General features: G+C 36.3%; 1 protein-coding gene and 1 long non-coding RNA gene across 5 annotated transcripts; one reads left to right on the top strand and one right to left on the bottom strand.

The window, feature by feature from the left end:
• Positions 1-201: 201 nt before the first annotated feature.
• On the top strand, positions 202-3,861 carry LOC147510662 (uncharacterized). 2 transcript variants are annotated; one of them, XR_015216840.1, is made up of 5 exons: positions 202-325; positions 566-773; positions 1,429-1,536; positions 1,676-1,785; positions 3,614-3,861. It is a non-coding gene; the product is annotated as an uncharacterized LOC147510662 (long non-coding RNA). The 2 variants fall into 2 exon arrangements; XR_015216839.1 differs by lacking the exon at positions 3,614-3,861 and having other exon boundaries at positions 1,676-2,406.
• Positions 3,862-13,285: 9,424 nt separating this feature from the next.
• ECB2 (Tetratricopeptide repeat (TPR)-like superfamily protein) lies at positions 13,286-17,484 on the bottom strand. Of its 3 annotated transcripts, none has more exons than XM_086602563.1 (3): positions 14,434-17,484; positions 13,666-13,740; positions 13,286-13,528 (listed from the first exon to the last, which is right to left on the bottom strand). In XM_086602563.1, the coding sequence occupies exon 1, from the start codon at positions 17,458-17,460 to the stop codon at positions 14,788-14,790; it is 2,673 nt and encodes an 890-aa protein (XP_086458689.1). In that variant the 5' UTR covers positions 17,461-17,484; the 3' UTR covers positions 13,286-13,528; positions 13,666-13,740; positions 14,434-14,787. The 3 variants fall into 3 exon arrangements, with proteins under 3 accessions (XP_086458689.1, XP_086458687.1, XP_086458686.1); XM_086602561.1 differs by having other exon boundaries at positions 13,321-13,564; XM_086602560.1 differs by having other exon boundaries at positions 13,321-13,740.
• Between the last annotated feature and the right edge of the window lie 7,263 nt (positions 17,485-24,747).

The raw sequence follows: 24,747 nt of genomic DNA, 5'->3' as shown, positions 1-24,747 counted from the left end.
AAATGAAATCAATTCATTCAATCGTCATTTTTTTTAATTGGATCAAACCAATTTTTTGATTTTGTTAGCTAACTTGATGAATTTGGCAAAGAAATCATAATATTCTTTAGACCACATACTTGACATCCAACTCATTTCCTCCTCAGCAGTCGATCTATATGGTGGTTGAATGGCCGCCATAAATCGCGGTGTTGTTGTGCAACAGATCCAAAAACAAATAAAACCTTCCAGATCCACAAAATTCCTCCTTAGTTGGTTTTTCGTCTCAACACATCCAAACAAACAAACCCCAAAGAAGCAAAACAGAAATTAACAACAGCTACAGGTAATTGCTTACTCTTTTGTTCTTCTTTGTTTCATTATGTCGATGTTTGTGATATCGTTTTTCAAAAACCCAAATTGGTTTTGTACGTTTGTTTTATTAAATGGGGTTCGAAAATTGGCGAAAATCAATATTCTTATTTTGAACTAATGTTCTGATTTTGTTATCTAATCACAATCAATTCCGGAATGTTACCAAAGGAATTTGGAATTGCTCCTAACTATTATTTAACTATTATTATAGCTGCTATAATAATAGAAGATGAAAATCAAGGGGAAGAAGAAGTAGCAATACCATACCCAGAAGAAGAAGAACAGAAAGTTGAAACTGAAGAAGATGTTTTGGTTAATAAAGCTCAAGAGTTTATGACCAAGATTATTTCTTCTCAACTCAACCTTAGCCTTGAACTTATTCATGCATTCGCTTCTATGCTCGAGACTGAAGAATCGAGGTAGTTTTCATTTTTCTCTATTTCTATTTTATTGTTTGGTATCGGCTTTTCTTTAATTTAACATAATTGAAATATTAGTGCCATAGTATTAATATGATTAGGTTTGAATTCTTGAGATAGGATTGTTGTTATTAGTATGCATTGCAAGATTAAGTTTTGAGAATGCCCATTTTTGGTTAGCAGCATTTAGTGATATATGTTATTCTCTGTTATTTATATTTACTGTTAGTAGTTTGTCAAATTAACTCCTATGCATTTCGCCTGCTTCAAAGTATGCCCATGACTTACCCAGCAACACTTTCGCAAGGTGGGAAAGGTGTTTAAAACTAAAAGCAACTTAAAAATATAAAAAGCTTACGAGAAGAAAATATAAAAAAAAAAAAAAAAAAACCTGCAAGAAATTTAGTTTCCGAGATGTAGACATTTACTGTATGTTATCTTAAAGCAGACATTAGTTTCCCTCTATTGTAAGTTGAGATTCTTCTAACTAATCTTAAACCAATGTTAATTGTTAATACATGGTCACTTGACATGATTAGTCCGCTCTAAAAACATGGTGCGACTCTTTATATCAATAATTTGTACAAGGTTTTTCAACATACCCCATTTCCTGTTGATGAGTACTTCTCCTTATATTGAATTCCACTCATACCAGATTAAGCGTTTGATTTGGATGCCAATGTGGAAAAGAAAATTTAAAAGGGAGAGACATGAGGAGATGTGCAGCCAAGGAATTTAGACATGAGGAATTAGGCATGAGAAGGTAAAGTATACTTTCTGCATAAATCTTTTTTTTTCCTGGGATAGTCATTTTTTCCTAATATGAAGGAAACTGGTTTTGTATTCGAAGCAATTAGTATTTGCAATTTACTGCAAATATATAACACTTGACAATATTGCAGGTTCCTTTGGATCGTCTCTGTGGCGCTTCAAAGTTTTTTGTTCTTCTACTTGGACTGTAGAATAAGCTTCCAAGTATGTACATGTTGATCCAAATCGACCTTGGACGGAGGTAATAAATTTTTCTAAAGTTAAGTTTATAACAAATCTTCACTCATAATTGATAATCACTTGACAGTATTATATTAGATAGTGAGCGTTGTGGCATTATATTACCCGAACAACAACGAAGGCAATTAAAGTTGCTAAAGATCAAGGAACTATATATTTAAGAATGAAACCCCGTTAGTCTGTGTACTTTATTTGTGCTAGGGAAAAATCAATAGTGTATACATTGTGCAGTGACACGATTTGAATAAAGTATGTATGAGAATATTAAGTCTTAATGTAGAATTTGTTGTCTAAATGATGAGGAGTGGACGGCTAGAAGGCTAATGAAATTTTGCACGAGCAATGGAACTTCATTAAGGGTATTTTGGGCTGACGGCACGTATGTGTACCTATTTACACCTGGTTGATATGCTATCCAATGGATATATGTGTTTCTTTGATCTATTTTATATGTTTTTCAATGTTGAATTATGTTAATTACATTGCTCCAATATTGTAGAAGAGTGGTTGTTAAATATTAAGGAACTCTCAATATCAATTTCATTGACAAAAGAGACTTACATATATTTAAAATTTTAATAATAATAATTATTATTATTTTATGTTTTATTATTATTATTATTATTTTATGTTTTATTATTATTATTATTATTTTACGTCTATAGAATGTGGTATTGGTCGCTTTATGAAGCTATGAGTGCATAAGTGATATTCTACAACCACCACTGTCACCTTTTAAGTGATGTTGTACTTCTTTTTAACATTATAGAAAAGATCTTGGTGTGGAAGAAGAGTAAGTTTTTCTTTGGTCTCCTATTTATTTACACTATTTATTTCGAGTATGTCTACTATTATCACAAATATCGTAAACCCATAAGTTATGCTCTAAGGACATCGATACCAATGAGAGAAGGTGAGTGAGAAATTAAGGAACCCTACCCTACTTTGATTCTTCAATGTAATGACTATAGCACATGTTCTATCTGTGTTCCTTTACTTTATTGTAAATCATTGTAAAAAGAATCATCTGTGTTTTGTTTTATTGTAGGTTTTTCCAGAGATACTTGGTCAAAAAGAAAGTGGCACATATCACTGCAGACATGATCTCTTTAAGTAACCGAGTTGTTGTATTACTTGCTGATGATGATGGTAAGTCTTTATCATCCTCAACCACCCCTTTGTACTTGCTTGGTATGTTAACAATGAAATAATACGAGTACTAAAAAATATTCCGTTATTTGTTTTTATGTGTACACATCCTCTTCATTGGACTTTCTATGAAATGTGAGTTAAAATATACACTAATCAACAACAATATTACATGATGATATATGTATTATGTCAAGACCATATGATATGTGTCTTCCTTGAACCTCGAGGTCGTTAGTATAATTTCAAATTTTGATATGCAGTTGGTAAACATATCTGAATTAGGTGAGCTGGGCACCATTGTATATGAGAAGTACTTCAAGCTTATAGTGAATATAGTTTAATCCTGCTTAAGGCCAGTAAGGGTGGGTTATGCTTTTGACTATGTATTGTTAGTATGCTTATATATTGTAGGCATATTTTGCTTCATGACTTTTTCCAGGAATCAAAGATTCTTTGTCAAATATTGAACTATTATTAAAACGTACTAACTAGATGGTGATAAGTAGGATGAATATGTAGTGCCCCAATAGTGTTTGGTAGAGTGTTTATATGCTTTTTCCAGAATGGCCAGGATGTTTAGTGAAACGTTGGACTATTATAAAAACTCTTGACTATGTCGTACTGACCGAATGTTTACAAGTACAATGACCATATACTAATGTAATGGTGTTGAGTAGGAAGTGGGCAGATTGTGACTACGGATCATCTTGAAGAATTGATTCAAGTTAGGATTAATTCATCATTCAATGGAAGTGAAGCAATACAAAAGTTTCCGTATGTGATCTTCTGTGCTCCACCATCGCGAAGTGCATACTATCCAGGTGATGTCAGGTATTGTTTAGAACCAACTGTGTAATGGTTATATATTACTCTTTTTATGCTATTTGTTTAGTTTCATTGTTAGCGTCAAGAGAAACCAACAAGTGGTAGGAGTAGTGTAAACCTAGCAACACACGCTAGCAATCTAGCATAGGATCTCAGTTGCTCATCACACTGAGATTTTTAGCCGATAAGAAAAATAAATTCTAATAAAAGCGCCTAAAGTGATAGGGTTGCAGCTTATAAAGAAGGTTTAACAAGTCAAAAAAATTCCTTTTGACAAAACGGTTTTATTCATTTGCATAATGTTTAATTCAAAAGGATCACTTTACAACCTTAAATGCCCTGATCAAGAACAAGAATATGCTTTAGATAGATAATAATATCAAAAAAGCAAATTAATAAAATAGTATAATAATTAGTTTATAATTCCTTACTCCTTAATTTTTTGTTTTTGCGTGGTACCCCAAATGATCTTGAGCCACCCCTGATCACAAGCATTGACAAAAAAAATGTACACAAAATGTCGCCCCATTATATGCACAACAAACTCTGCCATTAGAGGTAGACATTTGATAAGAGTTTTTTTTTTTTTTTTTTTTTTTTAATAAAAATTTGATAAGAGCTCTTCCGTTTTGTGTTTTATTGATTGCGTTTCTCTTATTTCATTTATTTTTTGATGTTAGGATTGCCTACTAAAGTCATCTGTTTTCGGAAATCTTTATTCCAAGAAATATGGCCAATACTTGGTATGCATGTTCTATTCTCTTTTGTAGATAAATATGCTCTTTTTATTCTTATCAAAATCATTTTAATTCTTCAAGACATTTGATAGTTGTTTTTAAAGCTTCAAAATTATAGATTTCACCTTATGGGAATGCTTGGTCGTTAAATGGTTTTTTGTTATTTCTTTTATTATTGGTATCTTACTATGAAATATCTTATTTTCGTTAGGGTTTTAATTTGGTACCATGGTGCTTCAATGGTACCATCATTAGATTTAGGTGCGGTTACTGCTAGAGATTAGATGTCGTTTTTAAAGTTAAGCCCATGTTTCATTTTTTTTTTTCTATTTTTTTTTTGTTTTAAATTATTGTTTGATTTTTTCCCTAGGAATAGAACCGTTGAGCTCAATTTCAATGGGATTCGTCAAAGGGGCCACAATTTAAGTCTTTTGTAAGGAGCATAGTTTAAGCCTTTGGTTTCTCCACTCTCTGGAACCACCTAGCACAAATGAGTATTTTTTTTCCCCAAAAAATAAACAAATTCATGATTTGGGTGTCATGAGTGGCTGTGGATACCCTACCAGTACCAATTGAAAAAAGTGTAATTTAATTGAAGTTTAATTGAAGGTAAGTATACGCAGGGGAGTTATTATGTTATGAGCCACTACCTAGACACATTAGAAATATGCCTCAAAATACTTTCATTAGCTTTCACTTCTACTTTCTTTATCACATATTTTTTAAATGTTGGCTATCAAATTTGCCCTTTAAACTCTAATTGATTCCCCCCCAAATGAGTTATATTCGCCCCTTTTAGCGTGTTTCCTGCCTAAACTAGTACTTTCGAAGATAGTAGTGTAAGGTCATAGAGATGATGGTGGTGACTTCTGAGGGTGGATTTACTACTGATGCAATAGAAAAAACTATAAAGTGGTTAGATACTTAGATATATATTATTTACATATTTTAGATTTGTTTAATCATACAGAAAGTCAATTTTAGATTTCTTAGCTTTTCTTAGTGGTTAAAAAACCTTTCTCTTTCTATGTACAAAATAATTGGTTCCTTTCATTTTACTCTTCAGATATAATTTCCAGTGACTTCCAGAGGACAAGTGTTTTAGATATGACCCACCTTATATGACATGATACAGGCAATTGCCGGTTGGAATTGAGACACAGTCAAGATACAATTTTAGCTACTGTATAATGGTGTTATACCCAAAAAAACCTATAAAATGGTCCTTCCTCTCTATATATATAAAAGAACATTTGGTAATCTAAGTTTTAATGGTAGTGGGTACTTTCATAGGGGTCACATATTGATAAACAAAGAGTTTTACTTCAAAATTATATAGCTTTAGCTATATGAGAGTGTTCGATATTTGAATGTGTTGGATCAGAATTTGGGTTATACATAAGATGAACTATAAAAGCTAATAGTCTATAGAGCAGTTTTAGGCAAAATAATTGGGTAATTGCGGAAAATTTTAAAGTGAGTATTCAGCCGCAGACCCAAATAGATTATAACCCAAGTAGATTATAACCACACTAACGTTGTTTGTTCCATTGTTATCTCATTCAATTAAATTAGTTGGTTACCTGGTTTGCTTTTTATTGTGTCGCTTTAAACTCTAAAGTATTATTATTATTTTGTGTGTGATAGTTTTTAGAGAAAAATCTCAATATGTTTACTAGACTGTTCCAATTAGTTGGTAATTAAGTTGTAATATTTATGAGTTATGTATGTAATTACTGTTTTGGATTGGATTTAAGTGTTAAAATTGGTTGTCTGGCATAATTGGTACGAATTTGTTCGACTGAGTTGGATTTTATCCTTACAGGTTTAAAGCTTGATCTAAGATGTTCGAATAATGTCAGTAAAACAAGAAAGGTGATGCCAAAAAATTTGGCGGAACTGTGTTCATGGGCGTTGAGGAGCTATCTACCATTCCACAAATGTATAGAGGTAATGCCAAATACACGCCAAGATACAAGACGCCGACAGTAGAGCCTTTATCATGAGAATTACCATCTTCAGTTTTTATAATCGTTTTGTTTGAATTGTTTGTTAGTATATATTTTTGGTTTCCTTAAATCTACATTATTGTTCCCTGGGACATATGGTTTGGAGGTAGATACAAAATACCAAAGCTGCAGGTCTGTATGAAACAAGCTGGCATGGTATAGACGTTTGGTCGATTTATGTATACCATACACTAATTTTAATTAAATGAATTTGTCAATGAACATTCTTTCTTTCTTTCTGTTCTTTTCTAGATTTCTTAGATTTGAATTAATTAATTTCCAACTAAGAGATTGACAGTGTGTTAGTGAAAACTATATCATTGAACATGATTATAACGAACTACTGTTTTTAGTTTCTAATTAACGTCAATGCAAAGAAAGAAAAATCAAGAACATTTCGAGCCAGTCTACACAAACAAAGATATATAATTAACAAATTGTGATAGCGTCTGTAATCAAAATGTATGATCGTGATACATATTATGTTACCTAAATAAAAATACTGAGATATCGCCATTTTTCCAAGGTTATTGAGAATTCCATATACTCAATCCGCCATTAACTACTTTTGAATTCATACAAAATGAAAAAAAAAAAAAAAAAATGTTTTGTTTGTGTGCTGAGTTAGAAAATTATTGGCTGAGATGGTTAACGAGATGAAAGTAGCCTATCTTTTTTTCACTCATTTTTTTTGTTTTAGAAAGTAGCCTATCTTGGTTAAACCACAAATATGTTCACATGATTCAATAAGATTTCTTTTGTCATCCACGTGCCGAGCACGTGCCCTTTACTAGTTTTATTAATAAAGGGCAACACTAGAAAGCCACTACAAGGGCCGAAGGGGTGTATTAGATCCCCAACTATAGCAAGTTCAAGATTACAGGACCCTTTATCTTCCGCAGCTTTGTTAAGGGAAAGAACACATCTAGGATGCATGCTGCCTACCCTTCACAGTTTTATTGCTCCAGGGCAAGATTTGATGGGCAGTACGCATACACCAACGTCTACGCCGGTTTAAATTCAGCTCGGCATGCTTTACTTCATCTACAGGAGGAGATTGATGATGGCAATGGAAGCTCGTTCTGTTCCATACAAATTGAAGACACACACACACACATATATATATATATATATATAAACAGGTAATCTCTTCATAGTTTTACATGTTTTACTTAAACCTTGAAACTGCCACTTCATAAAGTAGAACCATTGGACAACTTAAATTTCTCTCAGATGATATTAGTTGAGATTTTTCCTCCATAACAGATTAAAAGTAGTATTTTGAAATTTTTTACCTCAAATCACCTGAACTTTGCAAGTCTGAACTGAAGAAAGGAATTAGTCTCATTTTCGAGTTTACTTTGGTAGAGTTCACTACTAGAGGTAAGACATGTAAAATCAACCTCAGATGTACACAATATCGAAATTAGCAAATAGGATTTTCCCCTTAAAACATCTCTTAAAACCATACTGGCAATCTACCGCAAGCAAACTAGATTCCCTCTGCAAGGCAACTAGAAGCCCACAGTAGTACAAATCATAATAGATCTTTTCTATCAAGAATAGAGAACCAGATGGCATTCGGTTGACATATAGATGATAACTTCAGAGGTCTGGAAGTTGAAACCACGCAACCAGGACAAGGAGAGAGATAGCTGACTACAATTCAGTATCCGATTCACAATGGATCTAAGAATAGCCCATGATCGGTAGAGTTCTACAAACAGTATTTTGAGAAAACATCACTGAACAAGAAGAGTTGTTTAACAATTTAAAGCTACGTGGTCCTAGAGTGCAGCTGCACTGCCAGTATATATCAGCCGATACCCAACATCATGCACTGGAATACTAGATTGTGAATGACAAGACTAAAACTAGCATCAACACTATCATCTTTAATACTATATCCAAGAAGTGGGAAGCAGCTCATCCTTTTCTTCCATATCAGCAGAATCAGGCTGTTGTTAAGAACCAACACTAATTTTATGCCAGTTATCAACCTGAACCGAGCTAACTTTCATTCAGTTGAAAGACGCAATGCAAGCATAAGTCTCGCACTTTCATGTTAAGGTATATTTTAATATTTAATTAACAACTTTCATTGGTGAAAGATGTTGGAAAAATCTAAGTATGAATAGAAAGTGGTCCCATATAGAAAAAGTGATGTGGTACATATTTTGAAACCCAAGTTGGATGTGGAGGGTTCAAACCCACTCCCAAGAAAATAGGGCTTGATTCGTGGGACTTAGTTTTTGAAATTCGTTTTGGCAGTTATTGTCTCTAGAAAATTTGTATTTCTTTTGTCTGTTAGTAAAGAGGTTACCAGTAGTTACTTCTTTTCTAACAGTCTTAAAAACCCTTTCAAACTTGTCTTGGAGAGACATGCTTGAAGAGACAAAGTGACTCTGGTGTATCTTGTTGGCGGAAGCTTTAACAATGGATGAACATCAATAAGATTTAATAAATCAAACATCTAAATCTAGAATTTAAACTTTCAAACATGAAGAACAATTCACAAAGAATTAATAATCAATAATAATCCTTTAACAATGAAGGCCTAGATGCCTTTATATAAGAAAACAACTACTAAACCTAATTGGAAACCAAAAAGGAAACTATATTATTCTTATTCCTAATTGAATTAGGAAACCAAACTCTATTCCTAAAAAGAAACAACTAGTCTAAATAATAGAAATATGTAAGCATGTGCATGGCACATGTTAATCATCATGTGTCCTCACATCAGTCCCCCCAGCTTGGGAAGAGCTCGTCCTCGAGATTAAATCTTTGTACTTAAGGTAGAAAGTAGGATCTATATGTTGAAATGCAGCATCAGAAATCCATACATTTTCTAAAGATGGACGGTTATACCACTTCACCAAATAACGATCATAAGTACCCTGGCGAGTCATAGTAGAAGAGACCTCAATAACAGTTTCAATTCTATCTGTAGCAGCAGCAGGAACTACAGTATTATCGACAGGCAAGGGAATAGGTGGAACACTATCGCCAAGAAAAGGAGTAGGATCAGCCACATTATGAGTGCGAGATATGCGCATCTTCGGAGGGAGGTCTACCTCATAAGCATTATCTCCAGGAACCACTGTCAATGATAACATTACACAACTTGCCATTTGATGTGCAACGTATACGAAAAATATTATAACGAAGCCATGACATAGGATCCTGCTTAACAATTAGAGTGATTAAAGAACGACAAACAATCAACATGGGACAACTGGAATCTGCGGGAGTCAAAGTTCCACAAAACTCAGTGGGTTCTGCCTCAAGAAGAGTGAGATGCTCCTCATCCTGTGTTAAACCAACGCGCTTGCGTTTAGGGCGCCCATTTGCGAACATGTCCAATCTCCTTGCACTCGTAGCATGTAGCAGGACCCAGTCTAGTAGGAGGGGGTGGTTTAAAAGAAGAGGCAACAGGAGTGGCACTAGCAGTAGTGGAATGAGAAGAGCGGAGCAATTCTTCAGCTTTGAGGGCATATTTAATGGCGTCAGATATATCATAAATATCCTTGAAAGTTAATTCCTCTCGAATTGAGTTCCGTAAACCATTCAAATATCTCCCAACTTTTTGATCCACGCACTCGGACAAATTCACCTCGAAAGTACACAACAAAAAAGAAACTCCTCAAGATATGCAAATACGGTTTGAGTCTCGTTTCAAGTTCTGAAGACGCATGAACAAATCCCTTTCATAGTCATAAGGAATAAATTCTTTTTTTAACTCACGGCGCATCTTGTTCCATGTAGTAATTTTGTGACAGCCTACCTATTCACGAGTTAATTGTAATTCGTCCCACCAAACAAGTGCATAACCCGTTAATTTTGTAGCCGCCAATTTAACACACTTGGGATCCGTCATGTTTTTATAATCAAAGACTTTCTTAATCTTATTCAACCAATCCACAAAGCCATCAGGCTTTAATTTGCCATCAAATTCAGGTACATCTAAACGTATATCACCCATTTGAGTTTTCTCCAAAATTCGCAAAAAATGATTAATATCAAAATTACCTGTATTATTTTGCCAATTGTGGTGTTGCCCGCGCCTTTGGTTTTGATTATTGTGGTTACCATGACGCGGTGGAGAAGGACCAGATGAAGAATCTGAAGGATCTGGCAGATCAAAATCAGGAGTGTTACGACGTGGTTGGCGGCGATTTCGTCGCAGTGCACTTGGTGGAGAATCAGACGAATCATGGTCTTGGGCTGGACCATGGTTGGGATGTCGATGGGGCTGGTGGTATGACCTGTTATTAAAAACATTGGCGTGGCCTGCAGGCCCATTAGTATTTTGTTTTTGGGCCCGATGGAGAAGTGCACGACTAGGAAGGAGTTCATCTTTTTCCCGTCGAACATCTCTTCCTAGTTTCTCTTTTGCGTGTTGTCTTCCTCATTTCTCTTGCTGATTTTGGCCACCACCTTGCTGATTTCTACATTGACGGTGAGGTAATTGATAATAGATCTGAGTTTCCAAAGCCTTGCCGTGAAAAAGATTAATGGGAGGAAGATGACGCCAATCTTTTCGAATAGGAGATGATGGGGTCAAAGGTGATTCCTCTCTGTTGGGAATGTTTATTTGTTGTTGTTTGGGGTTGTGAGAAACACCCAAATCGACAACTTTAGAATTGGAAGTTGAAGCTGAGGAGTTATGGCGCGATGGTGCATGATGGCGACGATGCAAAAGTGGAGGAAGTGAGGAGCTTGACGAATTGGCGGAGTCATTAGCAAGATTGGAGTCTTGGGCAGGTAAGTTGTCATCTGCTACCTTCTCAATCTCTAAAGTCTGCTCAACGTCAATTGCTTTTGCTTTGCCTTTCTGATTCTGCATCATCCGTTGCATCATCTGATGCATATCCAAAATCGCATCTTCTACTTGATTGATCCTTGTATTAACTCTGGGAGGTCTACCACGACCTCGTTCTTGATTTTCCATAGCAAAATAACCAAGAAAGTTGCTGAAATTGAAGAAAGTTTTTTTTCCCCCTCTGCAGTGAACAGTAACCCGTGATGAACAGTGTTTCCTTTAAAAAAAAAATCCCAAAAATTGATTGGCTCTTGATACCAAATTTGATGTATCTTGTTGGCGGAAGCTTCAACAATGGATGAACATCAATAAGATTTAATAAATCAAACACCTAAAAATAGGGTTTAAACCTTCAAACATAAAGAACAATTCACAAAGAATTAATAATCAATAATAATCATTTAACAATGAAAGCCTAGATGTCTTTATATAAGAAAATAACTACTAAACCTAATTGGAAACCAAATAGGAAACCATCTTATTCTTATTCCTAATTGAATTAGGAAACCAAACTCTATTCCTAAAAAGAAACAACTAGTCTAAATAATATAAATATGTAAGCATGTGCGTGGCACATGCTAATCATCATGTGTCCTCACATCAGACTCTTTGAACAGACATGATGACTGTTTGAAGAGACACTTCGTTTTTATTTAAACCCTTGTCATCTTCATTCTATAGTACTCGAAAATCATCATCCTCTTTTCTCCTCGATGATTTTCTAAAGTTTTCCATTGAGAATACAAAAATCCATTCAAAGGTTCGCTAGGACTTCAATGTTGTGGTGCTACACTTTAGAGTTTCTGATTGTTGTATCCTAGCAAGATGACACTTGAAGAATTGTGAGCACTCGGACAAGGGAGAAATTCATCTTTAGGATATTGCTTTGCAATCCTCAATCATCAAGTGTAATTTCTTTTACATTATTTGTATTAGTTGTTAGTACATTCTTACTATTCAATTCTGTTTTCAATAAAATATTATTACTTTGAGTTAATTTTCCATATTGTTGAAGTGTGGTTCCAACAAAAGACTCGGTGTTTCACAATCTTAAGACTAGCTGCCAAAGTTGAGCCTAGGTGAGAGCCTATCACATGGCACTTTTTCCACTACAGCTGAGTTCCCCTTCTGTCTAGCGCGTTTTAATCAAGGAAATAAGGCATAGTTTGACGTACGTATGTGGTCTATTTAATACCATAAATAAATTACAAAGTAAATAAAGTTGAGTTAAACATAGTTTTATACTGTGCCATTTGGCAATATCCTACTTCTAAAAAAAAAAAAAAAAAAAGGGTAAAAATTTGAGTTTAAATGTTTATCACTGAATTTTTCAATGACAAGTAGAGGTTCATTGTGACTTGTGAAGGCCTGAAGATTAACAAGCGAAGCTTCAGTTGGTTAAGATGACCTTCCCAACCATATGATTTTCCAGACATTTAGATAAAAAGTTACAAAAATGGAAGAAGAAAATTAAGGATCAGTATACCATAGTTTTTTCTACCATGGTGTATACCACACCCCTTTTACAAAATGAGTTAAGAGCTAATATTTTGTGGATATAATTGACTAACTATGAAGAGCTACTCTACAAATATTCAGATCATTTGGAAACTTCTAACCTAGTTAAAACTTGTTAACAACCCAGAAACTTCAATTTTGCAATCATCTTTTGGCATTGTTAAACATTATCAAATGAGCTGAAGTTTGTGGAGGTGATCTTCATGGTTTGTTGGACACATCTACAAAAAACTAGATTCTAGTTCATATTGTAGGTGAAGTTGTGGGCCTTGCCCTGGGCGATAGCCTATATAGCGCGTACCTAGAACCGATAACTAGCTGCTAGCGCCTAAGCTTGCCTAGGTGCGCTTTTGACTGCATAGTTCACAATCTACACTACGGCCTTCAATAATAAGGTTTAGTTGAAACAAAAAAAAAAAAGCATGCAATGAAATCTCAATCACTAATGGAGGTATCACACACTAGTTTCATTGATACTTTATCACTTGGATGCCCATGATATATAGCTAGATAACATAATCAGAATAAGGAATGTCAGAAGGTCGTACTTTTATGTCAGAATAAGGAATGTCAGAATGTCAGAAGAAGGAATATACTGAGGGGCTAATTAGTAATCACAATATCACACATTAGTTTCAGCTATTCATTTTCCCAGGGATGCGCCATAATCTTTTGCAGCTACATAATGAAATCCGTAAGAAAGGTCAGAATGTCCTACATTACCACAAGTTGGCATAAGTAGTATGGTTACTTACTTTACATATCAAAATACCAGGCAAAATGAAAACAGAGAAAGAGCAAGTATCTGTACTCACATATCTATGTCATCTGTAAGAATAGAGCCCAAAAGGGAATCGCTAGGCCTAAAGTCATACGACAACTCTTTGCACCTGCAATATTGAAAGCATATCAACATTGTGTAAGGATCCAACTATCAATTATTGATATCAAGATATTAAAAACATATTACAACAAAGTTCCGGTGTATTTAAGGTGCTCTGAACCTCTGAGGCGGTCCACTGTGGCATGAGGCAGGCTTAAAGTGCCTTATCTACAGCCAAGCAAGGCAACTTGAATGAGGTGGGTCAAAGTGGACACCATTTTTGCGCGTGGGTGAAGGCGCTTTAGGCAGGTGCCTGAGTTTTAGACATCTTTTTAAGAAATTGTTTATTCTGCTGAAAGTCTATATCTATCTTACATCTGTACCTATTACTTTTTTAGGATTATACTTTCCTCTAACCACACTAAACAGTAAACACTAATGTGGAGGAATTGAAGAGGATGATGAGTGATGTCTTAAAGAGTTGGGCAAGGAAATTTTTGGGGATAAATTGAGACTTTTGGATAATTAAACTTGCAAGTAAAGTACTATTTTAAGACAATATCACAGCGGATGCTTTTGTTTTTCATGGAGAGGATGATGAGTGACGCTACAGAGTTGGGCATAGGATGTATGATTTTTGGACACTAGAGTTTACAAGTAAAGTACTATCTGAAATTTAATTTAAATGTATTTACGACTGATATCTACACATTCCTCATGTAATTGTACATATAATGAAATGGAAAAAGATGATAAGTACCTCAAATCACATGTGTGTCCCCTTGGAGGGGGGCTGCTGCCTGGGAACACCGTGGAATACAGGCATAGGAGAGGAGAGGCTACATTCGACTTCAAATCTGATTTTTAGGTTCCTCAAACTGCCATATCTTTATATCAACCTTCAAGATTTTTATTTTTTAAAAAATATCACTGATTTTTCTATTTCATGGCTCGCTTCTTTGCATGTCAGGCAATCTACTTTACCTTTTCAAGTAGACCGACTAATGGTTGCATCCAATCAGACACAAGTTCTTATGTGATTTTCCCCCAAAGGCAAGACTGAAGCAGATGGTGCTTTGTATCCACCAGAAGCTTGATCACTCTCAAATTTGTTTCATGAGGGTGAATGTAACAGGTTTAGGTGTTTTTCATTTTTCTTACTTAGCATGGATCCCCAATATCCCACATCCCCACAGGAACAAATTCCATCTCTGAAATGGTGGAATTGTTCAGTGTCTCTTACAGTTATCTCTCGCCTCACAATCCTGGAAATGAACTTCACTGTGTTATGGCAGTTTTTACACGTATAAAGGTTCTTCGTCACCCTAATAGGCATGCCCGGTAAAGTATTAATTAAACCAAAAGCAACGGCAAGTCTCTCACTATGCCCACAAAAGATATCTTCCTTCGATGTTTTAACTTCATCTGAAAATCTATTACTAAATATGTCAATCCCCGCTGTCTTCATCCTTTCATAAAAGCCAATCAAAACCGCATTGATCTGCTCTATTTGTGGATGGGACCCATCTCCACTGAGGAAGGCATGAAGTTGTCCCTTCACCTCCACCCAACTGCATCCCGGGTCAACATTTAGTCCCTTTTCTAACATCATTTTTCTAACTCTTGCAACTTCATCCCACTTATCACAGTCAGCATACAAATTAGACAGAAGAATATAATACCCAGTACTTTCTGTATCCTTTTCAAAGATGCACTTAGACGCAATTTCTCCAAGCTCAACCTGCCGGTGGATTCTACACGCATTCAACAAGGCCCCCCATACAGGAGGATCTGGTTCTAGAGGCAAATTTTCTATGAAGTCATGAGCTTCCTCCAAAAGCCCTGCACGACCGAGTAGATCCACCACACAAGCATAGTGTTTTAGATTCGGTTTTATTAGATATTGTTGTTCCATGCTATTAAAATACTTCAAACCTTCATTTACCATCCCAGACCTACTACAAGAGCATAAGAGAGCAATAAACGTAATTTCATCAGGATTTACACTAGCAGCAATCATTTCTTGGAACAACTTTATAGCAAGTTCTCCTTGTCCCCGGCGTGCATAGCTGGTCAGAAAAATATTCCATGAGGTAACATCCTTACTTTTATGTGTTTTAAACTGAGAACACAAATATTCCATTCTTCCGCACCTCCCGTAGAGGTCTAAAATTGAGTTTGGGAGGAACGCCTCAAACGCTAGCCCATTCCGCAGTGCATAAGCATGTATCTCTTTTCCACTCACCAGGGCTCCAACCTTACCACAGGCAGAAAGGGCAGCAATCAAAGTAATTGAATTGGGTTTCAATACAAACTTCATCTGACGAAAGAAGCTCAAAGCTTCAAAACTCCGATTGTTAATATGCAAAGCAAAGATTATGGAGGTCCACGATATCACATTTTTTTCACTTATACGTTTAAAGACTTCCAAAGCCTTATCAATGCGTCCACATTTTGAATACATTTCTATGAGGGCGTTCCCGACTATGGTGTATGATATATGCCCCGTTCGATTAGCAAAGTCATGAAGCTTAACACCAATATCAAGATGTCCTAAACAGGCACATGCAGACAAAACACTGGCTATTGTGACCTCGTCGGGCATCACACCCTTCAGCTCCATTTCTCTATATACTTCCAAAGCTTTACCAGGAAAACCATTCTTCTCATAACCTGAGATCATAGCTGTCCATGAAACAACATCTCTATATCCCATCTTGCAAAAAATCTTCTCTGCTTCCACCAACTTTCCAGCAGTAGAGTACATTTGAATCAATGAATTATTCACTGAAACATCAAACCCAAACGACGTTCTCATCACATAACCATGTATCTCTCTTCCTAACTTCTCATCATCAAAAAACTCAGAAGCGGAAACCACACTGGTCATAGTCATTAAATCAGGATCAATAGAAAGACTCCGCATCCTAAAAAACAAATGCAACCCCTCCATATACTCCCCATTCTCAAAATACCCAGAAATCATCGCATTCCACGAAATCCTATCTCTACTACTCATCCCATTAAACACTAACCTTGCACTATATACATCCCCACACTTTGCGTACATTGTTATCAAAGCATTAGTTACATCAACATCCGATTCAAACCCAAATCTCATTACATGAACATGTACCTCCCTCCCTCTATCCAAATCCGGAACACCTCCACAAGTCCTCAAAACACAAGGAAATGTATAAACATCAGGCTTAACACCAGCCCACAACATCCTATAATACAAACTCAACGCCTCGTCAAAGAACCCCGACTTCGCATACCCACCAACCATAACATTCCATGAGAAAACATCCCTCTCTTCCATTTTACCAAAAACAAACCAAGCTTCAAATAACTTACCAAATCTAACAAACATACTCAAAAGTGCATTACCCAATCTAATACTCAAAAGGGTATTTAAATTACATACCTGAGCATAAACTTTCCCTCCTTCATAACCAGCTCTCTTCCATTCACATAGCCTCACTAAACAAACATAACTTTGTTCCTCCACGTAAACTTTGCTTTCCAGCATGAAATTCATCTGGTCAAAAGCTTGTTTTAACTTTCCTTGCAGGCAAAGTTTACAAAGAGATGAGTTTAAGTTAGTGGTATTAATGGAACTAATATTGAGAGCAGAGATTTTAGCATTTCTTCCTTTGAGTGAAATTTGGAAATTTGAGGAGCTGGGGATGAAGTTAAGGGCTTTGGGTTTTGAGGGGAGACCTTGAAATTGAAAGTGGTCGTTTGGTTGGAGTGGAAGTGAAGAGGTTTTAGCAGTGACCGCCATTTTCTGTTGGGTTTATGGTTGAGGTTTAACGGTTTGGAAAGATAAAACTTCATTTCTTCTTGGGCTGGATATTAGACCTTTTTGGTATGGGCCTGCATGAAATTATTTTGGTTTTCTTCCAATACTCTATTGCGTCCTGTATCCTACACCCACCAAATTAGATTGGGCAGCCTCCAGCCCAAGCCCAACAACAAAGTCCAACCGAAATAGCCCAATACACCCACCCCCTCAATGCATACCGGTTACAAGAAGTTTTGTAACCGCTCTAACCGATATCATCTCTCGCGAGTCTCACCAAAAAACCCTAAAAACAAAATTTGAGTTTGAGTTTGGGCATTCATTGTGGACATTGTTGTTAACACTCATTGTGGACATTGTGTTTGGGCGCATTGTGGAGATTGAGAGTTTGGAGTTTGGTTTTGAGTTTATTGAATAGTGTCGTTGTGCATTGCAAACAAGAATAGTTTCGTTGGTGCAAACAATAATTTCTCTAGTTTCGAATAACAATTTTGGTGAGTGCACAATTTTGTCTATTTTCTTTTTGATTCAACTCTAGTTTCTCAATTTTTTGTGTCTATTGTTGAATAATGAGTATGGTTGTTATTGGTATTTTCATTACTCTCAATTTTTTGTTGTTATTTTGGTGAGTGCAAGGTTGTTTGGAAGTACCAAACCGAATTATTGTTTGGTGAGTGAGGTCGTTTTGAAGATGCCCCAAACGACCCAGTGTTAGAATGTTTTTTTTTTTTTTTTTTTTTTTTTTGAATATTCTTTGTACATTAGTTGTGAGTTAATACAAGATTTTGAGTTATTTGAATTATGCATGTAAGGATCGTTTTAAATGATTTAAGAATTATGTTGAGTGTTTGAAGCTAGGTTATATGGACACGCTATATTTTGAAAAAATTCCAATACGAATTATCCGATTTTATTAAACTTATTATAGTTAATAATACTTTTTTTTTCTTTGTAGCAATAAGTTCTTGATCAAATAATGTCAAGAATGTAGCGAAATCTACATTCAATGGTGTGCAGAAGTTGTTTGGTGGCGGCGGTTCCTCTTCTGGTCGCGGTGACGTGCCTAAGCCTGAGAAAAAGAGAGTTAGGGGGTCGAATACATCGGCTTCAATCCGAAGAGGCGATAGAAAAGCGGATGATGTTAATCCTACTAATGTACGTGATGTAGATTTAGGAGAGAAGAAGAGAAAAAGGGGAGCGGGCACCTCGGCATCAGTGCATAGAGGCGACGACAAAGAGATTGCTGAAGTTTCGAGTAATGTAGGTGGTAATGATAGTGATGCTGAGAGTGAGAGTGAGGGTGGTATTAATGTAGATTTAGATGAAAATGTAGATGTAAATATACAAATGGATTGTGGGAAGAGTATAGTTGAAAGTGATATAAATGGGGATGATGATGGGGAAGACACAGGTGAGGAGGGAGATGATGGGGAAGACACAGGTGAGGAGAGAGATGATGGGGAAGAGTCTGGTGATGAGGAGGGTGATGAAGAGGATGACGATGATGAGGAGGATGATGATTTGGAAGAATTGGTGGAAGCTAAAGCACCGGTGGAAGTCGAAGCACCTCCAATGGGAGATTATGTGAGAAAATCCAATGATAATTTGGAGTATACACGATATGTATATGGTGGTGGCTCTATGAGTTAAAGCTTCTATATGACTATGCGGTGCATGTGACTCGTGATGTTTGAGAAAAGAAGGTATTATCATAGACTTAGTATCTTGATTTTCCTATGTCTTTACAAAACCTTTTGTTTCTCCTCATTGAGTCTTTGTTGTTTCAGCAGGAGCACGGAGTGTTGAAGTGTGTTCTGCATCTATCAAAGTTAAGCCAATGGGATGCCATGAATGAGTTCAAAAACTCTCCCATATTTGAAAGAGAGCTTAAGAGAATTGGGTTTTATGATATTGTGCTTGGGTATTACAAGCATTACGATCCGCCGTTGGTCTCTGCGTTTATGGAGAGGTGGCATCCAGAGACCAACACCTCCCATATGCCGTTTGGGGAGATGACTGTGACTTTGGATGATGTCTCTCAAATCCTAGGCGTCGCGATTAGAGGCAGAGCAGTGGAAGGAAAAACGGAGTTGAGCCGTGAACAATCGGAGAACTCCTACACCGTGCTTTGGGTATCTCACTACCTCTTATTAAGGCAGAGATGGATGCAAACCAGTTCATTTCAAAGGTAATGCTAGAATTCCTGCAGAGCCAATTTGCTGGGAAGGTCCACGATAAGGATAAATGTGGGAAGGTAAAGGGGAAGGTGTCGACTTTGACGGAGGTACAGCGGGCTGTAAGAGCTTATCTACTATTTTTCTTTGGATGTACCCTCTTCACCGACAAGTCTGGGACTGGAGTGCATGTTTATTATTTGAGGTTGTTGCTGAAATCCAATGAGATCACAGAGGCCTTTTTGTATAGAGGACTTGGGACTACCACGTGTGCAAAAATGAAAGGTGTGTCTTGCTTCTTGACTCTTCTACAGGTAAAACTTAAGTATTTTGCAGATTCTTTTTAATGTTAATTATATTATTCTATTAGTATGTTAACTGTGTGTATATATATCTAGGCGTGGATCTATGAGTAGTTCCCGTTATTCAGGCGAATACTAAACTTGGAATATAAGTTGTCTGAGTCGTTTGTTCTTAGACACACAGTTACCGCTCTGCACTATGAGGACACATGTCATGCATTGCAGTATTATCGAGCGATACTTGATGATATGACGGTATTCAATGTAAGTATTTCAATTTGTTTCTATTTTTTTTTAGTAATTGATAATTGGAGTATGTGATTAATGACACATTTTATTTTGTTTAAAATTGAATGGCATCCATACGACAGTATCAGAGCTACACGCCCAGTCGATGACATTGCCTTTTTTTGAAGGATTGATATGTTTTTTTGACATTGTGGAGGTTTACGCTGTTGGAAGGGTCGTGTGTCAGTTGGGTCATGTGCAGTTTATACCCACAGCTCCTCCAACACCAAATTGGATGACCAGGACTGTAGCTAGACACGGGTATGACGTGAGATGGACGACTATTGGGCCTGTGTACTGGGAGTCATGGCAGAATCACGTGATCCAACTTAACAGTCGATGACCCATCTCTACTCATCCATGAGAGTGTCATCCAAACTACATGGAGTGGTATGTGAGACATTCTCACATTCGATTGGTAAATCCTAAGCGGTTTCCTATCCATTTCTCCTTACAAGCACTTCCCAATTGTACACCGATTGTGAGTATTGTGATTTTCTAATTATGTTTTGCTTATGCTCTTTTAAAACGGTAATTAATAATTGTTTTGCATTCTTATTTCGACAGAACAACGTCATCGATGAAACTAGTCACTTGCTAGAGAGAGGTCTGCAATTGGGTGAGAATAATATTCTTGAGGAAGTAAGGTCCGAGTTCTAGGAGGCTTACAACTTGACTAGGTGCAAGTACAATGGTGGACGGTACAATACTTGAAGTTGATTTTTGAATTTGATGTAATTGATGTATTTTTGAATTTGATGTATTTTGAAGTGGAATTTGATGTATTGGAAATTGATGTATTTTGAAATGAAATTTAATGTTTCTTTGATGTAATTGAAAGTGGATATGAATTTGATGTTTGGTATATAAATTTTATGTTTTGAAGTGGAATTTTATGTTTCTTTGATGTAATTGAAAGTATATATGAATTTGATGTTTTGAAAGTGGAATTTATTTGTGTTTGAGATATGAAAGAGTTGTAAAAACAAAATGAAATTCTATATTTTTTTTTTATCCAAATGACCTAGCCATGTCATCCACTTGAGTGCCCAAACAACCTAGCCATGTTGGTCTGGCGATTGTCTAAACGAGCAGCTATAGATCGTTCCAGGAAATAACCAGAGAGCTCTGTCTCAAACGACACCAGCAGACCGCTTGGTTCGAAGCTGAAACGACTTTAGCATATCATTTGGGGTCTCAAACGACCAATTCAGACCACTTGGTTTGAAACCTAAACGACTTGATCATGTCGTTTGGGGTAAAAAAATGCCTAATTAATAACATCAAAATCAAATCAAATTACATTTATTCCAAATTACATCAAAATAACATGCCAAACATTATTTTCAAATAACACCAAAATAAAATCAAATTACACTTGTTCTAAATTACATCAAAATAACATGCCAAACATTATTTCCAGATAAAATCAAATTACACTTGTTCCAAATTATATCAAAATAACATGAAAACAACATTAAACAACTTAGTCTATAACATGTACTATTGGGTCTTCAATGGGCTCGTCTTCCCATATTAGATTGGGAATGTTCAATGCCATAAATTGCATTTGCCTTCTTGTGAATACCAAATTCCAACTTTCAGCAATGTCATATCAAGTTCTAAGCCATTGGCGCATTATTGGAGGAACTGGACAATCTTCAACAAGTTCAAGATGCATGGACAAAATGATTTCCACCAACATGTGCGCTACCCAATACTTTTTTTACTCTCTCAAGATTTGCTTGGGTTCTCAGAGGCATGATAAGAAAGCATTGATGACGTTCTAAATGTAGGAGGACAACATTAAATCTTTAAGCAAATATGTATCCAACAAAGGGCATGCTCATCCACTTATTTAAGGGTGCGTAACCTTCTTCATGTGGGATTGTTTTCTTCACAAAAACAACCTCATTTTGATTGCACAAAGTACAATTAAAGGGGGGAGGTGGTCAATAAGTTCTTGGTACAACTCATTTCTCATCTGCGGCCAATCTTCTTGACTTCTTCCTATTGTAATACACATATATAGCTTTATACCCACAGTTGCCATCCCCAACAGGGTCATTAACTCTAACAATGTATTTGTGTATTTCTTCAGGTATATCCAACCCGTAATATTTAGGACCCCTCGTATTTCTAAAGTCTACCCCATCTTTCACATTTCGTGGTGTGGTTGTTTTTTAAGAAGCCTTATTTCTTGGTGTGGTTGTTTTTGGAGAAGTCTTCTTTCTTAGTGTGGTGTGGGTGTTTTAGGTGGGTGTTTTTAGAGAAGCCTTCTTTCTTGGTGTTGTGTGGGTGTTTTGGGTGGGCGTAGTGTTTTGTTGTGACGAGACCCACTCCTCATGGTCACGTTGAGAATATTCAAAATGAGATGGATCTTGCTTTGAAGAGTTCTCATCTCCAATTGGAAGTTTTCTCTTGCAGCTACCTTTCGCCCGACCTTTGGTTTTTGCTTCCTCACAAGGCGGTACTAGCCATGTACTTTTTGGTACAACAATCTCCATAAGCTTCCTAATCATAACCCTCTACTCTTCTTCAGAAACCAGCAAACCTTTTCATGAACAAGTCCATCGAAGGTCTAACATCGGGACCAACACCCACTGACACATTGGGAGAAGCAGACAATGTTTTCCAAAAGGGGTTGATAGCAGTTAAAGGGATGGACCATTCTTGCTCTACAAACTCAATTAATTCGTGAGCACATGGCAGTCCATGGCTCATGCGCAAATAACACCAACACCTGATCTCTCCATCTTTAACATGTTTTATGCGGGTATCTATTTCTTCAGAAAGCAAGTTCAAACATTTGAGTGAGACAAGGCCTCTGAGTTCACGAAATAACAGAAACTAGTGATGGTGCTGAGTTACAATCATACTCTTCTGGAAGATAGCTATAATCTCGGACATTTGGATCTCTAGAATCGGTGGATTAAACTAAACATACTCAAAAAATCATGACAGTTTGCATTTCCTAGTACACGTTTCACCTGATTATGAGACCCTTCAACTCTATTGGTCGTTGTACTCCCAAAGTGAATGTGTTGGTAAGTCCAACAACATATGAATCGAACCCTGTGAGGAAACCAAGTCTCTCGCAAATAACTAAGAAAATTAGAGTACTCACCCTATAATATTTTTCCAAAGCATTTCATCTACGCTGGAAAATAACATCTGTCTTCGATTGGACTACAGTGTTTCACGAGAACTGGACCTTCTCTACAAGTTCTGTGCTCAGAAAAATATCATAACATTTTGAAAGGACGCACGTAGTGATATGCCATCTACACAAATGTTTGTGTGCATTAGGAAAAACTTTATATATCAACGCACGACACTCATCAGGGCCAAGTCCCTGTTAGACACGATCACGGATGGGCTTTTATCATTAAGCAAGCCACTAAACTAACGCAGGGCCCACTCATAGTCAACTGTTGTTTCGAACTGAAGTAGTACCTGACATATGGTGAAAGACTTCTACATTAAACTCACCCCAACAAACTGTATGATAGGCCACCGATACCTATTAGTTTTGTAGGTGGCGTCTAACATGAAAACTATTGGAAAAGTCTGAGCCAACTTAACACCTTCTGGATGGGCCCATAACAACCCCGTTATCTCCTCGGTATTCTCATCCTCTCTCAACTCCTCAAAATAATGTTCTTTTGCTAACAACTCACACAATCTCTGCAATTGCGTGAGACTATTCATATCCAATCTCTTCACCTTCTTCCTTGCAGTATAGACTTGGGATATACTAGATATGTTTGCATGATACTTATTCTTGATGGAATCCAAAATTTGTTTAAGCTTTATTCCACATTTACTCATCTCTGACAAGTACTCGAACTCTGGAATGGTCAGACGAGTATAAAATGCATGTCCTTCAAGGGTCTTTGCCAATACATGGTTGTGAATATCATTTCTAACTTCTATTTTCCAACTATTGACTATGCCGCATTGGAAAACACCTTTTAACTTAAATGGACATCCCAATTTCTTGCTTCCTGACTTTCTCTTATTAGCCATCTCTTCACCTTCCTTCTTGTGTGACCGATACACACCCAAGCACTCACAAGCCAAATTCAACCTTGCTACTGGGTTTCCCTTAGCATACTCCGACTTTTCAATTACTACAACCACATTAACTTGTTTTCCTCTAGCGGTTGCCTAACCAATTGCCTCACTACGTGTATGAAAAACCTAAACACATAAAAAAAACAACTATTATTAATACACTAATAAAATTTCATTTAGAAAATCAAAACAAATTAAATCAATGCCTACTCCATCATACCTCTTCTGTAGTAAATTTTTATGTTATATCACTTAAAATCGGTTGATAATCATCCACGTCATTCGAGTTTGCAGAGGATCGGTTCTCGGATTGCGGCAAAGGATCCTACATATAGAATAAAATAATAGTTTAAAACAATTTGTGTAATGAAGGATTTCAAAGTCACCAAAAAAAAAATTTGAACTTCTCATTAAATTTAGTCCAAACG

This window comes from Coptis chinensis, chromosome 3 (genome assembly GCF_015680905.1).
Source record: "Coptis chinensis isolate HL-2020 chromosome 3, ASM1568090v1, whole genome shotgun sequence".
NCBI lineage: Eukaryota > Viridiplantae > Streptophyta > Magnoliopsida > Ranunculales > Ranunculaceae > Coptis > Coptis chinensis.
Note: the sequence above shows the minus strand (reverse complement) of the source record. Positions and strands in the feature narration are given on the sequence as shown.

Bases quoted from the DNA above. Each gene is read 5' to 3' on its own strand.
- ECB2 (XM_086602563.1), bottom strand. From the start codon at position 17,460: ATGGCGGTCACTGCTAAAACCTCTTCACTTCCACTCCAACCAAACGAC.